Source organism: Ailuropoda melanoleuca, chromosome 13 (genome assembly GCF_002007445.2).
Source record: "Ailuropoda melanoleuca isolate Jingjing chromosome 13, ASM200744v2, whole genome shotgun sequence".
Lineage (NCBI taxonomy): Eukaryota > Metazoa > Chordata > Mammalia > Carnivora > Ursidae > Ailuropoda > Ailuropoda melanoleuca.
The window spans coordinates 13,111,583-13,132,971 of NC_048230.1; the positions used below are offsets into that span (position 1 = coordinate 13,111,583).

Consider the following 21,389-nt stretch of genomic DNA (forward strand, 5'->3'; position numbering starts at 1 on the left):
TACTACCTCTAGATCAAACTCCTTTGTCTTGTCAATTCTTCACAAGTTTATTGTTTCTTGATCTAAAAGGTATAAAAGCATCCTCCTCTGGTCACTTCTTGGGGTCTTTATTCTCTTGTGAAGGTTCCCATTTACATGTAAAAAAATTAGTAAAGTTTGTATGCTTTTCTCCTATTAATATGTCTTACATCAGTTTAATTTCTAGGTCCAGCAGGAGACCCAAAGAAGGCAGAGAATACTTCCTCTGCTACAACCACAAGGGCCACTGACGTAGTCCTAAATTAGAGCTGCCTTTCTAGCTCTCAGCAGAAGTAGAAGTAAACCCTCTGTAAATTAGGTCTGCTGGACTCCAGCAGAATAAGACCAATCAATAAACTCACAAAAGTTCCAGAAAACAAGTCATTATCAGTACAGACCCCTCCAATTGGCCCCACCAATCCCCTACCTCTTCAGGAAAAGAACAACAGATATCAGAGATTCAAGTACAGATTAAGTATATTACAGAATAGCTATGGATAAAATGTTTGCAGAACAAAGGATGCAATTACAAAGATGAACACACAATAAAAACTATCACACCTGAATAGATTTGAAGGAAAGAAAAGCAAATGGAACTTCCAGAAGTAATAACTGTTGAAATTAAAAGCCAATGGATGGATTAAATGCATGGATCAAACACAGATGAAGTGAACTGGATGAGCTATTCAGGGAAGTTATTAAGAATGCAGCAGAGATAAGATGGAAAATATAAGCAAATAAGAGACACAGAGGACAGAATGAGAAGGTGTATTATTTCTTTAATTGCAATCCCAGAAGAATATAAGGAATGAGAGAAATGTAAATTCAAAAAAATAAAGACCTAAAATTTCCAAAAATGAGTCCATCAATCTAGGAAGTAAAATATATCCCAAGTAGAGCAAATAAAAGTAAATCCTATCCAGAAACACTGCAATCAAATTGCAGAACACTAAAGTAAAGAGGTCTTGATCTTTAAAGAAGCCGGAAAGAAATAACACATTGCTAAAAATGGAAGAACACTGGGGCACCTGGGTGGCTCATCGAGTTAAGAGTCTGCCTTCAGCTCAGGTCATGATCTCTGGGTCCTGGGATTGAGCCCTGCATCAGGCTTCCTGCTCGGCAGGGAGTCTGCCTCTCCCTCTGCCACTCCCCCTGCTTGTGTTCTGTCTCTCTCTCTCTCCCTTTTTCTCTCAAATGAATAAATAAAATCTTTAAAAATAAAAAAAAATTTTTAAATTAAATAAAAATGGAAGAACAGTTAGAATGAAAGCAGAATTCTCAACAGCAACAATAAAAGCCAAAAAACAATGGAATAATAAAAGAGTTTTGAGATAAAATAGCTAGTCTAGAACTGTGTGCCCAGTAAAATAAAGACATTAATAGTAAGCAATAAATAAGAGTATTTAACCAAGTATTGTATAAAATAATTAAAGTGTCTGTGATGATAATTTTAAAAAGAACTGAAATTTGGATAATGACATATAAGTCTGGAAGAGAAAGATGAGAGCTAATGTGTCCTAAAGTTGGGGAGCTTCAAAGTAGTACTTGATAGAAAAAGTCCAAATATGTCAATAATCAAAAGAAACATAAACAGATTAAACTTATCACTTTAAAGGTTGCAAATTGTATTTTGATTTTTTATAAGGACATAGGCTGAAAATAAGACGAAAGATAAAAAGTCATTATTAGAGACAGAGAACATACTGTTAGAAGGTTTAACTCAGCAGGAAGATATAACAATTCTAAATTTGAAAGCACTAATGCAATATAGCATCAAAATTTATAACATAAAAATTGTTAAAAAATACACAGAGCAATGGATAAATCCAACATTATATTGGGAGATTTCCAAAACAACGTTAGTTACTGATATTTCAAGCAAACAAAAAAAAAATGTTAAGCAAAGATAAAAGATTTTAACAATACAATTAAGAAATAAAATGTAGGGGGCACCTGGGTGGCTCAGTTCATTAAGTGTCTGCCTTTGGCTCAGGTCTTGATGCCAGGGTCCTGGGATAGTCCTGGATCCTACTCCCTGCTCAGAGGGGAGTCTGCTTCTCCCTCTGCCCCTCCCCTCAATTCGTGTGCAAGCTCGCACGCGCGCTCTCTCTCTCTCTCTCTCTCATAAATAAATAAAATCTTTGGAAAAAAAAGAATAAAATTGCCTTAAAAAAGAAGAAATAAAATGTAGGAATAGATATACATAAGATTCAGCATCCGACATTTAGAGAATGCAAATTTTTTCATAAGCCACTTATCATGATTAAGCCAAGAAACCGGTCTCAACATATTCCAAAGAATGGGCATCACAGACCACATTCTCTGATAACTCAGAAATTATGTCAAACAAGGGCCGCCTGGGTGGCTTAGTCAGTTAAGCGGCTGCCTTTGGCTCAGGTCATGATCCTGGGGTCCTGGGATTGAGCCCCATGTCCTTTGGCTCCCCGCTTAGCGGGAAGCCTGCTTCTCCCTCTGAACCTACCCCTCCCCCTTGCTCACGTGGGGGGGGATTGGTGCAAGCGCAGGCACTTGCTCTCTCTCACTTTCTCTCTCTCAAATAAAATCTTTTAAAAAAATTGTCAAACTTTAGTAACAAAAATATAACATTTGTACAGGCTTAGAAGCTAATGCACACAGTTTTAAATAACTCATGGGTCGAAATAAGAGAAAACTGAAAAATCCTCAGAACTACTATAACTAATAAATGAATTTAGCAAGGTCACAGTTTAAGAGGCAAAACCAACACTCTTTCTATTAAATACCTGGAATAAACAATTAGAAAATTAAATTTGAAAAATTTCATTTACAACAGCATCTGAAAACATAAAATACTTGAGGTAAGTTTAACAACATATGTAAAAGACGTATTCTAAAAAAACAAGGGAAGAAATTACAGAGGGCCTAAATACATGGGGAAATATACCATGTTCATTATTTGAAAGACTTGATATTGTTATTACGACAATTTCCCTCAAACTGATATGTAGGTTTAATGCAATCTCAAAACTCAAGCAAACTTTTTTTTTTTTAAGATTTTATTTGAGAGAGAGATAGAGCGAGAGAGAGCATGCACGCATGAGCAGGGGAGGGTCAGAGGGAGAAAGAGACAGAGAATGAGTGCAGAGCCGGATGATGCTCACTGGATCCCAGGACCCTGAGATTATGACCTGAGCCAAAGTCAGATGCTTAACCAACTGAGCCATCCAGGCGCCTCTGAAGCAAGCTTTTTAAAAAATCAAGTGATAAGTTGATTCAAATTTATATGGAAATGCAAAGAACTTAGAATAGCTAAAACAATTTGGATAAAGAACACAGTTGTAAGACTTGCACAACTGACTTCAAGATTTATTATAAAGCTAGAGTAATGATAGTATGGTTCTGGCAAAAGGACAAACAGATCAATGGAACAGAATATAGAATACATAATTAGACCCATATATATTGGGTCAAGTAATTTTCAACAAGGTACAAAGCAATTCAATGGTGAGAGGAAAGTCTTTTCAACAAATAGTACTAGAATAACGGAATATTCTTATGAAAAGTGAACATCGACCCTTATTTCTCAAATCCAACAACTGATTTGAAATGGATCATAGATCTAAATGTAAGAACTAATACTATAAAGCTCCTAGGAAAAAAAAAAGCAGGAGAAAATCTTTGCAATCTTGGAGTAGACAAATGTTTCTTAGTATTTAAAAAGCATGAACCATAAAAGAGAAAACTGATAAACGACTTTACCAAGTTTAAAAACTTTTGCGCTTTGAAACATTGTTAAGAAAACCAAAAAAGGTAGGGGTGCCTGGGTGGCGCAGTCGTTAAGCGTCTGCCTTCGGCTCAGGGCATGATCCCAGCGTTCTGGAGTCGAGCCCCACATCAGGCTCCTCTGCTAGGAGCCTGCTTCTTCCTCTCCCACTCCCCCTGCCTGTGTTCCCTCTCTCGCTGGCTGTCTCTGTCAAATAAATTTAAAAAAATTAAAAAAAAAAAAGAAAACCAAAAAGGTAAGCCACGGAATGAGAGAAAATACTTGCAAGATACATGTATCTGACAAAGTTCTTGTGTCCAGAGTATTTCTCTCTCTCTCTCTCCCTCTACACACATATATTACAGTAATAAAGAATGAAGTGTTTTGTATAGGTATGGAAATAGAGAAACCAACCAAGAAAGAGAATAGAGGGCATTTCAAAAGATTCTTATATTTTTGGAACTCTTTATGTCAAGACAGAGCAGTGGAGAAAGAAGAGATTATTCAAATTGGTTATCCATATAAGAAAAGAAAATGTGGATTACTACTTTGAATCATGCACAAAATTCCATTCTAAATGGATCAAGGATTTAAAAGTCAAAAAGCAAAACTTCTAGAAGAAAATATAAATAACTTTTGCCTTGGGATAGGGAATGATTTCTTAAGACACACAAAAAAGAGCTATCCATAAAGGAAAAGACTAATAAATAGAACGCTGAAATTAAAATTTAAATTCATTACAAGATATCTGAAGTGAAAAGATAAACCAGAGAGACATATAACTGAAAAGGACTAAGTAAGCAGCTTATATAAAGAATTTAAAATATTAAGAAAAAGACAACCCTACAAAAGTAAAACAGGCAAAAGACATAAAGAGGTACTGCATAGCAAAGGAAATATATATGGCCAATAATGAAGATACCTACTTATCTCACTGACAATCAAAAAATACAAATCAAGGGGCGCCTGGGTGGCACAGCGATTAAGCATCTGCCTTCGGCTCAGGGCGTGATCCCGGCATTATGGGATCGAGCCCCACATCGGGCTCCTCTGCTGGAAGCCTGCTTATTCCTCTCCCACTCCCCCTGCTTGTGTTCCCTCTCTCGCTGGCTGTCTCTATCTCTGTCAAATAAATAAATAAAATCTTTAAAAAAAAATACAAATCAAGATCACAGTGAGATACCATTTTTATCCAGTATGCTCTACCATGTAACAATTTAGCTCCAAAATTTAGTGACTTAAAAAAATCATTCAATATTTCTCATGATTCTGTGAGTTAGGCCAGGCAATTCTGGTCTGGACTAGGTTGGCTCTTGAGCTAGGCAGGTCTCTGGTGGGATGCCTCATGTAAGGTCCCCTATGCCCCAGGTTAGTCTGGCCTTTTTTCACATGATGGGCTCAGGGTTCTAAAGAGCCACAAGAGAAGACAACCCCAATGTGCAAGTTTTTCAAGTCTCTGCTTATATCACACTTGTTAATGTGCTCTTGGTCAAAGGGAGTCACATAGCCAAGTACAGAGTCAAGGAGTGGAGTAACAGTAAATTAACATTACAAAGAGGTATGCATACAATGATGAGAATTTGTGACCATTTTGCAATTCAACACTCAATTTTATAATCCACCACACCATTCTTTACATGGATTCTTTCAGCAGAAGTTAAGACAATAGCAAAGTCAGGAAGACAATTTGTAAAAAGCTGAATACTGGTATACTCATGCTAGCAATTTAAGCCTAAACATATAGCCAAAAGAACCGCTTGCAGACATGAAGAGTTGATATGTACAATAACATTTTTAGCAACATCAGTCTTTTTTTTTTTTTAAGATTTTTTATTTATTTGACAGAGATAGAGACAGCCAGCTAGAGAGGGTACAGAAGCAGAGGGAGTGCGAGAGGAAGAAGCAGGCTCATAGCAGAAGAGCCTGACGTGGGGCTCGATCCCAGAATGCCGGGATCATGCCCTGAGCCAAAGGCAGACGCTTAGCTTAACCGCTGTGCCACCCAGGCGCCCCTAGCAACATCAGTCTTAACAGCAAAAGCTCTAACAACTCAAATGTCCATTGTCAGAAGAACAAATAAATAAACTGGCATACAATTATACAATGAAATTTTATATGGCAGTGAAAATGGATTTTCATTTACTCATTTAACAAATATTTACTGTGTACATACTATCTGCTAGACATACTTCGAGATGCATCCAACAGTTAATAACCGATAGTTATTAAGGTACTGATAAATTCAAATATTTAAATTTCTTAAGAAAGATTTTATTTATTTATTTATTTGAGAGAAAGAGAGAACAAGTCATGGGGATGGGGAGGGAGAGAGAGAAAGAGAGAGTGAGAAGCAGACTCCCTGCTGAGCACGGAAGCCTGATGAGGGTCTCTATTCCAGGACCTGGAGATCAAGACAGGAGCCGAAGGCAGATGCTTAACCCACTGAGCCACTCAGGCACCCCTCAAATATTTAAATTTCTAAAAATAAGACTTTTGGAGATATAGAGATCCTAGAGATATCCCTATGATTATTTAATAAAAAATTAAAGAAAATTCTTGTGTCCCATTGAAGCAGTACTAAAATTTTCTATAAACAGATCTTAAAAACTAAAAGGGGCAGAAGAACCCTGTATATATTCTCTTTGATTAAATGCTTTTTGCAACGTGGAGACTTGAAAGTTTCTGGAAGGAACCAGACTCAACAATAAGGAAGTGGTTAGTCAGATCTCCGATTTTTTTTTTTTTTTAAGATTTTATTTATTTACTTGACAGAGAGAGGGACATCCAGCGAGAGAGGGAACACAAGCAGGGGGAGTGGGAGAGGAAGAAGCAGGCTCCCAGTGGAGGAGCCTGATGTGGGGCTCGATCCCAGAACGCCAGGATCACGCCCTGAGCTGAAGGCAGACGCTTAACGACTGAGCCACCCAGGCGCCCCAGATCTCCGATTTTAACTTCACTGGGCTTTGGTCTCATTTAGACTTGCAAGCAAGACTTGACAGAGCTGGCCCTTTCTTTTCTTTTCTTTTCTTTTCTTTTCTTTTCTTTTAAAGATTTTATTTATTTATTTGTCGGAGAGAGAGAGAGCAAGTGCACAAGCAGGGGAAGCTGCAGGCAGAGGGAGAAGCAGGTTCCCCACTGAACAAGGAGCCTGATGCGGACGCGATCTAAGGACCCTGGGATCATGACCTGAGCCAAAGGCAGATGCTTAACGGAATGACCCACCTAGGCATCCCAGAGCTGACCCTTTCTTAAAAGAATTCTGAATAAGTAAAAACTTTCACATGCTTTACACATATACATATATAAATATATATATACACAAATATATATGTGTATGTGTGTGTATATATGTTATATATATACAAATATATATGTAAATGTGTGTATATACATATATATGAAAAAAATGAAAAATCTCATTCCCCTCTGTCCCTCATCTAGTATACTCCTTGCTAGATGTAACCACTTTTACTAGTTTGGTGTATCTGATCGTTCTTTTTTTTTTTTTTTTAAGATTTTTAAATTTACTTGTTAGAGACAAAGAAAACACAAGCAGGGGGAGCACAGGTAGAGGGACAAGTAGGCTCTGTGGGACTTGATCCTGGGGACCTGGGATCATGACCTGAGCTGAAGGCAGACACTTAACAGACTGAGCCACCCAGGTGTCCCTCTGTTCATTTTTTCTTCAAACATTCCTTGGCCCCCTTTCGCCAGTTCTCTTTTACCTGACCTCAGCCCTCTCCTCTCACCTGTCTTTCCAAGTGATTTCTCTGGTCCTCTAGTTTAAAATACTAGCCTGAATTTGTATTTCTGGTCCTGATCTCTAGATCTGCACACCTAAGAGCACATGTGGATGATTCCTAAGCATCTCAAATTTAACATGTCCTTTCTTTCTCATTCCCATCCCCCTTCTTGAAACAAACCTAGTCCTCCCCAAATCTTCCCTCTCCCAGTACTTGGCACAACCATCCACCCAGTTACTAAATCCAGAAGCATAGTCATCCCCGACTCTTCTCATTTCCTTACTCCTCACATCTAATCCAGGACCCAGTCTTATTCCAAATATATTTAGTATCCACCTACAGCTCTCCACTTTTTTGTCACCACTCTGGTCCAGGCCATCTTCATCTCTCACACAGACTACTGCCATGGACTCCTAACTTCTCTTTCCATTTTTATTCTTGTCCCCTTCAATTCATCCTTCACATATAAACAAGAATGGACTTCTTATAAATCCTATTACTTCCCTACTTGAAACTGTAGAAGGACTTTCTATTACACCCAAAATCAAATCCAAATTCATTTCCATGGCCTGCAAAGCTCTATATAACTTGGACCATGAGTATGTTTCCTACCTCATTTCATGTTGCCGTATTCCAGATATACTGTGCTCGAGTCTCAAACAGGACATATCCATGTCAACTCTCTCTCAGACCCTCGTTTACTTCATAATATTTATTAGACTGCATTTATTCTTTCATTTCTGTATTTACTTTCTTCTCTGTTAGGCTCCCGACTGAAATACCTGTTTCTCTGTCAGGCTCCCAACTAAAATATGTTTGTCTTTGCTTCCCACTGTTTTCCCCAAAACCTGGTAAAAGACCAAGATACAAGATTTTTGCTCACTGACCAGGTGAATGAACAGATATGGCAATAGATGTCACTCCAGAATAATCTTCCCATGCAAAGAAAGTAAGTGGTAGAAAATATCATTAAACATCAAATTCTCAAATCTCAATCTCAAATTCTGTTATGGTTTAAACAAATAATGTCAACTATTAACAAAAATACAAAAAGGTTGAAAGAACAGCCTACAGGAATACATCATTTTTAAAAGAATCTCACATATATTGTAAAATATACACACAATGAAATGTACACATATTTGTTTACTGAACACTTACTAAACACTGAGCAAATAATATACACCCTGATGTTGACAGCAGCATTATCAACAATAGCCAAATTATGGAAAGAGCCAAAACACCCATCAACTAAGATGTGGTGCGCGCACGCGCGCGCGCGCACACACACACACACACACACACACACACACACACGGAGTATTACTCAGCCATCAAAAAGAATGAAATCTTGCCATTTGCAACGACATAGATGGAGCTAGAGTGTATTATACTAAGTGAAATAAGTCAGTCAGAGAAAGACAAATACCATGTGATTTCACTCATATGTGGAATTTAAGAAACAAAACAAATGATCAAAGGGAAGGGGAAAAAAGAGGAAAACAAATATAAGAGACCCAACTGTAGAGAACAAACTGAGAGGGTTGATGGAGGAAGGTGGGCAGGGGATGGGCTAAATGGGTGACAGGCATTAAGGAGGGCACTTGTGATGAACACTAAATGTAAGTGATGAATCACTAAATTCTACTCCTAAAACCAATATCACCCTATATGTTAACTAACTAGAATTTAAATAAAAACTTGAAACAAAACAAAACAAAAATACTGAGCAAACAATGATCAAGTAAGCAGCAATGAAAACACATGCTTTCAAAGAGGATTGGGAAAGACTTTTCTCTTAGCAACTGCTCAGCAGGCTACAGGATGGTAACAATGATAACAGTCATGATTAACTATGTGCATTCTAAATGCTTTACTTAAATCTATTCATTTAACCCTAACAGTAAAGGTACTGACTTCATTGTCTAGGAGGAAAGTGAGATGGCAGGAGGTTAGGTAACTAGCCCAGGGGTTACATGTACAGCAGTAAGAGCTTATTAGCCCTGGCTCTTAACACTATCTACCTAGTCCTTCAAAAAAAAAAAAAATCTATAAAGACCAAGCTTATTATTAAAGAACTTCAAGAACAAGAGAAAACATCACAATGAACTACTGAAAAGACTATGTCTCTCTGAATACCGACAAACTCTTCAGGAATTACCATTAAGCTGGGATAGGATTACTCAGCGCATTGCCCTTGCTTAATTTAAAAATGCCTTAAGCTTTAAATGCCTTAATCTTTTATCTGACACAGAAAAGTATCTCCTGTTCAAATTTCCAAAACTTTCAAGGAACATAATATTTTTAAATGAGCTTCACAGAGGGTTTACATAATATATCAGTTTGGCAAACCCTATACAAAGTTGCTTTCCCAAACAGAGTTTCTTGAAGCCATAAACTCTTTAAAAATTTAGCCCTCAAAACATTTCCAAGTCTGTGAAGGCAGATTATTAACTAATACAACAACAAACAAATTAATACTTAACTCATCCAATTTGTTTCTGAGGTTAGTAAAGATTCTCTAATCTGGAGTTTATTTCTATACCAAAGAGAAAGAGAGACACCAACGAAGAGCACTTGGCAAAAGAGCAGTGATAGTATCTAGCCCTCTGATCTCCAAAAAAGGGGAGAGACTAAACAGGTTTTGTGAAATCAGTAGAAGTAAAAAGGTTCTCAACAAAATAGAGTTAACTATTCCTGCAGAATAAAATAGAGAAATGACTCTACAGATTAATAGATAATATAACAGAATATTAAAATTACAAACAGCTTGGGGAAATTTTTTTTAGCAGGAGCAAAGAAATTAATAGTTTCCTCCTACATTACCAACAACATTCATTCAGTAGAGACAAGTGTAACAAAGATACTCTCTTTTCCACTTGTCAGAAAGAAGACACCTTGTTATCTGATAGTAATGAAGCATGAATTCAGAATAACTGTTGTGAAGAACAGAATTTTCTTTTTTCTTTCCTTATTCCATTCCACTGAAAATCTTTTTTTTTTTTTAAAGATTTTATTTATTTATTTGACAGAGATAGAGGCAGCCAGTGAGAGCGGGAACACAAGCAGGGGGAGTGGGAGAGGAAGAAGCAGGCTCACAGCAGAGGAGCCTGATGTGGGGGTTGATCCCATAATGCCGGGATCACGCCCTGAGCCGAAGGCAGACGCTTAACCGCTGTGCCACCCAGGCGCCCCCCATTCCACTGCAAATCATGCCAAGAACGGTGTTTTTGTTTTCCAGAATTTACAAGAATAAATCATCTAAAAAGGGGGGAAAATGTGTACCTATAAATCCCTTTATTTTTATTTTTTTTTTTAAAGATTTTATTTCTTTATTCGACAGAGATAGAGACAGCCAGCGAGAGAGGGAACACAAGCAGGGGGAGTGGGAGAGGAAGAAGCAGGCTCACAGTGGAGGAGCCCGATGTGGGGCTCGATCCCGTAACGCCGGGATCACGCCCTGAGCCGAAGGCAGACGCTTTAACCGCTATGCCACCCAGGCGCCCCTATAAATCCCTTTAATACATAAAAGAAATCATTTTCATGCAAACCAGGAAATATTACCAAACCATAAAAAGATGCCTGGAGACAACCTTAGCAGAACAGAAAGAACACTTGGGACCTCATGTCCAGTTCCGGTTCTGGCACTACCTAAACCATATGACCTTAGGCAAGCCAATTACTGATTGTTTCTGGGGAAGAATATAACTATATGTTCACAGAGGTCGCTTCTAATTCTAAATATTGCTTTCAGTGGGTTTTGGTAAAATGATAAAGTTTTTTTACTTAAAAAAGTAAATAAGGCTACTTGTAACCTTAGTTAACTATATATAAGCACCAAAAACTTTACCTTCCTCTGCACTTGGAATTATTAAGTGACGATACATGATGACCAAGAAAGATCAGATTTAAACTCCCAAAAGCAAAACGATACTCATTTTCCAGTCACCTACTTATTAACCACAGTGACTAATTCAATGGGTTACAGTATCAAGCTATTCCTAGGTAGCTTTTATTGGGTTCAAAAGTAGGGCAAAGATCAACTCAGAAAGGTGTGTGATATTTTCAGATTAAACACACTTAACATAAAACATCAAATTGTGAAATGATACAAGCAACAGAGTTCTGCACTGATATATTTCCAGCTTTCAGAGTAAACTGACATCACCGTATTTTCATTTCTACAGTGATATCCCATTTACTATCTCACTTAACCATTGTGACAATCCTATGAAATAAGTAAGCAGTACTTTTATCAATACAATCCAGAACAGTTCAAAAAGTTAGGTAGCCTACCAATCTTTATTCTGGAATGTGAGTCACAGAAATTAAACTGTATTAATTAAGTAGGATATATCCCTCAAACGGAAAAAAAAAAAAAGCTTGTGTTTTAAAATAATATAGGCAAAAAAGTAAAATATAAAAGATTTCTACTACAGAATCATTTCACACCCATACAAATTGGCCACATTTGTCTACCGGCCACCATCCCTCTTTCAAAGGGCAATAAAAACACATTCTAGAATGCATAAAATGTTGCCTAATAAATAATTTCTTACTATCATCATTTATGCTAAAAATACACAACTAAAATTACAGCTCATAATACAATTAATAGACAGTAGTTGTCGGAACATTAAATTCTCTACCATTACAACACCAGAAACACTTGTACAAGCTTCTCCAAAAGATCAGTGTAGTCTGTCTACAAAATTTCTGACATCAGCCCCAAAGGAGAATTGAAAGACATTAAAGTCAGGAAAAGGAGCCGTCTTTCCATGACAGATAAACAGTGCCAGAACCTCTGTGAGATTTTTTGCATGGATTTGCAAAAAAACAAAAGATAATAGTTTAAACCTACTGGAGGTCATTAATCTTAGTGTGACACAGGGCCACATATGGCTTCTTGGAAGTTTAGAGATTAAGCTGACCTCCAGATTTTATTGCAAATACCTCCACTGTAATAGAACGGGAGGGGGGGCGGTCAGGGATTTGGAAGGGGCAGAGAAAACCCTACTCTTCATAAAGTAGTAGGAGATACGTGAAAGGTATTTGCAAAAGGTCAACGGAACGAAGGCCCCATTCTCTTGGCCACCAAAGCTTTAGATGGCACTTACATGCCTGAATTTTCTTTAGCAGCGAATACGTTTAGTATCATGTGTTATCATGTGTCAGTGGTTGGGGAGGTCAAACCGACAGGTCCTAAAACAGCTTGGTCATCAGCAGGGAGGATCTCCATTTACTCTGAGGTCCTAGACACCCAGGGAGGAAGAGATGGGTACTGTACAAAAGCTTAGAACAGCTTCCAAGTCCGCGACAATGAGAGCGAATGACACGAAACCCACTGTATGGGTTCACTGTACTGGTAGCCAAGCATAAGGAGGTGTCCCAGATAACCTGGCTACCGCCAAACTTCAGACTCAAGAGTCAGCAGCGCCCTAAAACACTGCTTGAAGTCGAAATCACGGTGCCCCAGTTCTTCATGGTCTAAGTGGGAGAGCTCCGGGAGAAGCCAAGCTCTGAGGACAGTCTCAGGCTTCCGTCCCCAATTCCACGCACTGGTTTACCTACCCGCTCTGATCCCGGCTTCTCCGGACCTCAGGATCCTGCAAGCAGCTCGCAACCGACTCTCACACCCGCCGCGGCGGTCCGGCCAACCGGAACTCGCAATCGTCACTTCCGGTCCGTTCCCCACCCCCCACCCCTCCGGGGACCGCCTCCAAAAGAGAAAAGTTCCCCTCTCCTTTCTGCAACCTCCGCTGATCATCGCGGGATTTCAGTTCGGGTTTAGGTTCGGTACCTGTGGGCGGGGCGAGAGGAAGAATGACTGTTCTCTTCGCGGTTCTTGATCCGGAACTTATCCAGGAGTCCCGGAAGAGGTAACTCGAGGGCTGGAAGCGTGTTCGCTCCCCTAAAGGAAAAACGCAAAGGCGCCAGTGAGGCGGTGGGGAGGTTCTCTAGGTAAGTGAGCCTTTCACAGGGCTAAGGAGAGGGATGTCGTTCTCCATTCTTTCTCCACTTGGAATATTTCTTCCCACCTCATTCCACACCTCCTCCCCCAGCCTTTCATCTTCTCCGTAGACTGTTCCGCCCAAGTGGACGCTGGAGCCACTGTTCCTGTTCTGCCAGCTGTCCTTTGGAAGAAGGGACCAAGATCCTGGGAAGGAGAAGGACCCAGAATTTCTGGTTCCCAGGCAAAGCCTCCATTCAGGCAGCATCGATACGCTCTCTCCGAATGTGAAAAAATACCGCGCAGGCCTCACATTCTGTTGAGTACTTACTGAATACCCACAGCGTATGAAGTTGTTGAGTCCTACGAGGAAAGAAAAGGTTTCCACGAATACGACCGAAAAATGTGTTTCTCTGTGTAACACAGACAAAGTGTTCAGAGAAATATTTAATCCTTTCACGTGATACCCCCCGACCCAGGCACTAGATGCTGAGAACGTGATGTTAAGTAGTTATGTGTAATTGCTACAGCAGTTATGTAGAGAAAATAATTAGGACTCATGGGGGGGGTGATAAAGACTTCGGAGACAGGTATCATTTGAATCACGCCTTCGTGGCTGAAGAAGTTGTGTTTGTGTATTTAAGTGGAGAAAAATAGAAAATAATTTTTGGGGAGAGATTGCTCCTTGAAGGGACCTACTAATTTGGTACGGCTGGAGCGTACAGTATGCAGCAGGAGAGTAGATTAGAAGGATAAAGTAGGTTGTAACCAAATTGCGTAGTGCTTTGAATTCATGCTAAGGGATTTGTTTTATTTTTCAGGCGTTTATCTGGTGGTTTTTGAGCTGGGAATTTACAGGATCAAATTTGTGCTTTAGAAGTATAATTTTAATGTCAGATGGACTAGGGTGAACAAGGACATGCATGAAGCAAATGTGGAAAGATCAGTTGGAGAAGTTAATTTTGGACGTTTGGGGCCAAGAGATCATTAGGGCACTGGTAGTAAAGGTAAGGAGATAGGTTTAACACAGATAAATTCAACAAGGCTTGGTAACTGATTGTGGTAGGACAGAGGAGAAAAAGTCCAGGGTTACTCAAATCAAGACTACAGAAGAAAGAAGTTTGAGAGAGAAAGGAAGATACTGAGTTCAGTTTAGGACACGGAGTAGAATACTTCATAGTACTTCTAGCAGAAGCTGGAAATTCAAGTTTGGAGCCCAGGAGAGACTTTAGGAGTCTTCAGCATATGACAGTTTGATAATAAATGAGATTGTCTCCCCCCTCCTAATAGATGTCAGCTCTATTAAGAGTGGGACTTTGTTTTGTTCAGTGCTGTATCTTTAGGGTCCAGAACAATGCCTGGTACACAATAGGCCCTCCATAAATATCAATTGATTGAATAGAAAGAGAGTATATAGACCATGACTGTCCAAAAGAACTTTCATGGAAATGTTCTAGATCTTAATAGAGTGGCTGCTAGCCACTTTTAAGTTGTTGAGCTGTTGAGCACTTGAAATGTGGCTCAGTGGAACTGAAGAACTGAATTTTCATTTAGTTTTAATTAAGTTTAAATAACTGTGTTTGATTGATGGCTACTATATTGGATAATGTAGGTATAGACTGAAAGGAGGTCCAAATATGTAAGCAGGGGTAACATGTACATCGGGGGCAAACAGGACATAGAGCTAGAGGACACTGGGAAAAAGCTATCAGGAAGGTAAGATGACAACAGGGTGAAAGTTAGATTAAAGAATTTTAGGGAGGAAAGTTTAAAGAAAAGTTACCAGTGAGTTGTGGAGAAAGCTCAAGATGAGGCCTAAAAAGAGGCAACAATATTTGGGAATTAGCAAGTATCTAATTTGTTAGCAATTTCAGTTGAGTGGGGAAGGGAAGCTCGTAATTAAAGAATTTTAGAGGTAAAGGGAAAAGGAAAAGTCAAGCAATGGTTTAAGGTTCAAAGAGGATTTTGGAAAGGATTTTTTTTAGGTTGGAAAGGCCAGGGTCCAGCTAGTAGAGTGGGATTAATGGGTGAAGCATGGTTCAGGAGGGGATGGGATCAAGAGCATTATTGGTGAAAGGGGCTTAGTCTGGTGGAAGAATTAGAACAGACCAGGAGGAGGGTTTTGTAGGACGTGTTTGTTTAGCAGTGCCATCATTGCCCAGGATTATCCATGAAACTAAGAATAGTTATGTTTACTCTAGTCACAAGCACTGGCTTTATTGATAGGTTTGTAGTGGATGTAGGGGGACAGGCTGAAATACCTTTGGAGGAGTTAGATGATAATGTGATCAGACTGATAGGAGATTAGAACATCCTAAAGAATAAAGATGTTAGTATTAACATGTTAGAATTAGAGACCTCATGAGATATGGTACAGAAGCAATAAACTTGGTAATTTCTGGAACTTTTTCTGCTTTCGGTTTTTGCTGACTCTTACTGGTATATATCTGTTTTTAGATAAAGTTAAGAAGATGAGAAGTTTTCTGTCATGATCTGTAGATGAGTATCTTTTATACCACTTTTACTAGTTATGTTACTGCAGATAAGCAGCTTCTCTGTTGGATCCTTATTTTTCTTGTCTTTAATATGAGGCTCATGTCTTTTTTCTTATTTTCACAACAACCATAATGGAAGTAAAGGGTTTAGTAAGTTATGCAACACATAATAGATCCTCTATATGCAGTTCCCTTCTCCAGATAGTATCTGAATCTGGTATATAGTATATTTGGTTACTTTGCAACCTAGAATTGGTGGAGAAAATCCTTCTAATTGTTGACACAGAGGTTATGTATATAATTTTTATGTAAATGAATATTTGTGTATTTTGGAGTCTAGTTGTTAGATTATCAGAAGTCCTGCTGATGTGTAAACCTCATGTAGTAACTAAATGATAGATGCATTATGAGATAATACAAGTTCTAATAAGAATTTAGTATTTTTTTTTTTCTGATTGCAAAGTCATCTAGAGCCAGAAAGTACTATGTCAGTACAGCCCTGTCACCAGATGTCACACCAGTGAAAGGAATGAAACTAGGTACTGACAACTTAATGTGTGTGACCCTCCTACCTCTGCCAACTCCATGTCACTCTCCTTTGATCCCTCAATGTTCATTTCTTTAGGATTCTGTTTTAGCCCTTCCTTCACTACTTGTCCCAGTGGCCTCACCACTTTCATCACTTCAGTAACTTCAGTTACATGTTTTCTTAAGTCTGTATTTCTGGCCTAGGCTTATCATCCGACCTTTAAGACGGTGTATCCTTTTTTATTGTTGCTGGACATCTCTAACCAGGATGTCTGTTGGTCAAACCAAGTGTAATATATCCTAAAGTGATTTCAGTATCTTTTACTTTCAAACCTGCTGTTTCACAAAAATTCTCTCTATCAGTAAATAGTACCTCTGTTCTCCATTTGTTCAAATCCAGGTCATTCTAAACTTCTCCCTTTCTTTTCTCACCAGACCTCCAATGAGTCACCAGATCATATAGACATGCCTTTGCCACTTCTTTCCTTTTTCAATGACATTTCTCTTGTCCAAATGACTGTCACCTCATCTAGACTATTGGGAAAGGCAAAATAGAGCAGCATTAAGAACATGGGAATGAAGTACTTACACATGACTCAACATGGATGAACCTTGAAAACATGCTAAGTGATAGAAGCTTGAAACAAAAGGCTACATATTGTATGGTTTGATTTATATGAATGTCCAGAATAGGCAAAGTGTAGATTAGTGATTGCCAGGGGCCCAGAGGTGGAGAAAATGGGAAGCAACTGACAAGGGGTCTTTTTGAGGCACTGAAAATGTTCTGGGATTAGATAGTGGTGATAGTTGCACAACCTTGTGGATATATTTTTAAAAATTGTACTAAATTGTGTACTTTAAAAAGGTGAATTTTGTAGTACATGGATTATATCTCAAAAAATTTAACATCTCCTATACTGTTCTCATTTTTTAAATTTTAAGATTTTATTTTTAAGTAATTAGTACACCCAGTGTAGAACTTGAACCCATAACCCTGAGATCAAGAGGTACACGCTCCACTGATTAAGCTAGCCAGGTGCCCCGTCCTCATTTAAGATGTTTGATAATACTGGGGTGCCTGGGTGGCGCAGTCGTTAAGCGTCTGCCTTCGGCTCAGGGCGTGATCCCAGCGTTCTGGGATCGAGCCCCACATCAGGCTCCTCCGCTAGGAGGCTGCTTCTCCCTCTTCCACTCCCCCTGCTTGTGTTCCCTCTCTCGCTGGCTGTCTCTATCTCTGTCGAATAAATAAATAAAATCTTAAAAAAAAAAAAAGATGTTTGATAATACTACACAATCTGCCTACCATATAATTTCAAAAACATTAATATAATGTCCTAATTTTAACATAAATGAGAAAAGGAAATTTGACTGCCATCTCTGCCATGTAGATTATGCAGTGCATAATCGAGATTATTACTTATAAGCGCTACAAATGAGGTGGCCCCATGTATGTCAATATATAAATGCTTACTCTTCCACTAGAAGAAACTGATGGTTGTTTGTGCCTATACATGGAAGCATTATGAGTCCAACAGCCTCAAATGTAAACTGATATAGGTGTTTTATTGGTGATTCAAATACCATCAACAGCTTTGCTGAGGGAACAGGAATTTCTAAAATATAAAGGATAAAGGGTAATCTTCCTTTGTTTTATATGACAGTTAAACTTCTGGTAAATTCATGTATATTAGAACTATGCAAAAAATACTTTGTGTTCATATGTATTATGAAGTTGGATTCTAGTCTCGGGTATTAATCATTTTTCACCTATAATTTCCAGTGGGACAAATCTTTACTTTGTTTAGACTTTTAGCATTCCATGCTGAGGTCTAGTAAATGTCAGCACTGCGCCTCACTCCAGGCCCATTGTTGTGACAGCCAGAAACTTCTCTGAGGGATTGGTACCATTCCCATTGAGAACCACTGGATTATGAAGACACAATTGAATGAGCACTATATTCCAGAGAAGGGATGAATTATTCTTGGTTTCTTTGGGTCCTTTAGACAGATTGGTAAAATGGAGTATTTCCTTCCTCTATAAGACTTAGGGAAGACTGAGGAGCAGAGCTTTATCATATCCAAGAACAAGATAGATATTCCTTATGTTGAGATTCAAAAATGACCTAAACTGCTTTACCTGTATTCTTGAATCTTTTAGAATACACAGGGGAGAAAAAACAGTACATTAAGATCCAAAATATATTTTGCTTTTTCTCTGGATGACCTCATATAGTTTTAAAGTGTTGCTGCTTAATATATATTGTCAAGGTGTTTTGTCTGATAAGCCTGTATCTTTTCACTGCTAGGTAGTGATAACTTTTTTCCTTTCCTTTAAGATGCTCTCCAGATCCTTGGTGATGGAGTATTTGGCTCATCCTGGTGCACTTAGCTTGGCTGCCGGAGTTGCTTGTGGCATGTGCCTGGGCTGGGGCCTCCGTGTACGCTTTGGGATGATCCCCAAAAGCTCGCTGAGAGAGACAGACACAGAGACCGGAAGTGAAGCAAGCATCTTAGGAGAGAGTGGGGAGTACAAAATGATTCTTGTGGTTCGAAATGACTTAAAGATGGGAAAAGGGAAAGTGGCTGCCCAGTGCTCTCATGCTGCTGTTTCTGCCTATAAGCAAATTCAAAGGAGAAACCCTGAATTGCTCAAACAGTGGGAATACTGTGGCCAGCCCAAAGTGGTGGTCAAAGCCCCTGATGAAGAAACTCTGGTTGAATTACTGACCCATGCAAAAATGCTAGGACTGACTGTAAGTTTAATCCAAGATGCTGGACGTACTCAGATTGCACCAGGCTCTAGAACTGTGCTGGGAATTGGGCCAGGACCAGCAGATCTAATTGACAAAGTCACCGGCCACCTAAAACTTTACTAGGTGGAATTTTGTATGATGATGATCCCACCATGGTGTGCTTTGAAACTGTTAAATTCTAACAATAAAAGCTGAATTTCTCCCCCCCACCCAGCTTAAGTATTTTCGAGATGAAAATCCGTTTCCATGTTCTTCTGTCATGTACTTGGCTCAGTTACAGTTATCTTGGGCTTAAAATTTTTTTTTTAAAAAGTTCGTTAAATGATCCTGATGGTTCAAGTGATAGCTGCTAAAACAAAGAATGTTTATGAGAAAAACTGGTCACAGGATTAGATTACAAGGGGGTGGGGAGCATTTCCTGTGCATGGTCAGGTCTGTGTGTTAATAGCTCTTCTTCCCCAAGACAGTGTTGCTGTACCCCCTCGAAGGCTCAGGGTTCAAGGGTATTCTCATTGGATGCAAACTGCAGTTTGTGTTCCTGCCATCACTTTTTGGATGACAGATAGGCAACATTAACAGATCATGGTATAACCCCACACAATGGGCTTACAGTCTAACCTGGATTTTTTTGTCTCAAAACTGAGGTGTTATAGCAGTTGATATAATCCACCCGTGCAGTACTTCATGTTCGTTTCCCTGACCCACGCTGGCCAAAGGTTTTCAGCAGTACTTCTACATCATGGCCTATAAAAATTCCTTTTACTTCCCCCAACTTTCCTAATAACAATAAAGTGACTTTTATGGACTTTGAAGGTAGTACTGGGCCCACATAGGAATTTACAGTAATTGCGAAGTTAGTGTGTCATCCCAACATCCTACTGTTTACCTAGAATTTAGGAACCAGACAATTATTTTAAGGTACCTTTATTTCCCTTTTGATCTTTATATGCCTATCATAATTCCAGTAATTATTGTTACGCCAGCTCCCCAGAATATGAAGGAGGTCCCAGTTCCCAAAAGTTACATAGCTTCTGGGAATGAAAGCCTTCTTTTAGGGGGATCCTGACAGTATTTCTAAATTGAGTAAGTCCCTAAGAACTGGTGATGCCAGAGAGAATTTTGGCAACAGGTGCACGTTAAGTAGCCCCAACTCTTCATGGTTAACTTCAGCAATTACCATTAGTTAGCATTTAACTTCAACATAAGCAGCACGGTAACACAACTTCTAAGGTCTAAGGTCAGTGGAGTCTGGTCAGAACACTAAGATTACTGCACCCAGTCTTAGTTTCTAATATTTAGTAAATTTTATAGAGTTTATGCTGGCATATGACTGCATAGGAGAAATCGCATCTGTGAATGATGCCACAGTAGCAACTGTTTCTAAATAGAATGTTTATACTAGATTCAAATGATGCAATAGCATGTAAATATGAGGTAAAGAGAACTCAATCGTAAATGCATGATTCTGGCTCAGGTAATTTCTGAGGCTTGCCTCAGAGACTGATGGCTCCAAGTTCAAAGACAGTGCATTCCCAACAGGATGGCCTGTTGTGGCTGACTCAAGTAATTGTAATAAGTCATGGCACATCTACTAAGATGAATTGTACACAAATTCTAGTAAATCTGGAAATATATTATGCTTATTTCTTAGTTCACCTGTACTTAGTATTTATTTTACAGGGTGCTTAATCTTACAGTTCTGAGGGTATATTCTGCAGAGCCCATAGGGTCCTTAAGATACTTCCATGGGGTCAAAACTATTCTCATAATACTAAGACATTTTTTTTTTTGCTGTGTTTACATTTGCGAAGGTGGGTAAAACTGTTAGCACTTTTCACAAATCAAGGCAGGAGCACCCTACCTTTGCAAGTAGTACTTCACTGCCGTATACTCACAGTAAAAAAAAAAAAAAATAGTATTAAATTTGTATTTGTCTTAATATTCTCTGTAATATTAAACACTTCTGGTATACACTGAAGTATGAATATTGTCTTGAAAAATGTGTGGCTGAGTTGTGAGCTGATGAGCTGAGCTGAACTAGCAGCCTTTTGTTACAGATTTTTACTTGCAAGAACTGACAAACATAGTTATCCACCCAGACCTGGGTGTTTGGCAGATACTCCCTCATAAATTAAATGACCCAATCATTTTAAGGAAAAC

General features: G+C 38.9%; 2 protein-coding genes across 6 annotated transcripts in view; one reads left to right on the forward strand and one right to left on the reverse strand.

Annotated features, from left to right (window-relative positions):
- VMP1 (vacuole membrane protein 1) overlaps nt 1-13,223 on the reverse strand; it is a 125,271-nt gene extending 112,048 nt beyond the window's left edge. For both annotated transcript variants that reach the window (XM_019803877.2, XM_002923315.4), the window contains exon 1: nt 13,075-13,223. The gene's annotated coding sequence lies outside the window, so the exon portion shown is untranslated. The remainder of the gene's footprint in view (nt 1-13,074) is intronic.
- Nucleotides 13,224-13,291: 68 nt separating this feature from the next.
- Nucleotides 13,292-19,376, forward strand: PTRH2 (peptidyl-tRNA hydrolase 2). 4 transcript variants are annotated; one of them, XM_011229992.3, is made up of 3 exons: nt 13,292-13,464; nt 13,566-13,771; nt 18,813-19,376. In XM_011229992.3, the coding sequence occupies exon 3, from the start codon at nt 18,813-18,815 to the stop codon at nt 19,350-19,352; it is 540 nt and encodes a 179-aa protein (XP_011228294.1). In that variant the 5' UTR covers nt 13,292-13,464; nt 13,566-13,771; the 3' UTR covers nt 19,353-19,376. The 4 variants fall into 4 exon arrangements, with proteins under 4 accessions (XP_011228294.1, XP_002923364.1, XP_034497674.1 ...); XM_002923318.4 differs by lacking the exon at nt 13,566-13,771 and having other exon boundaries at nt 13,296-13,464; XM_034641783.1 differs by lacking the exons at nt 13,292-13,464; nt 13,566-13,771 and adding an exon at nt 13,809-14,460.
- The last annotated feature ends 2,013 nt before the right edge of the window (nt 19,377-21,389 follow it).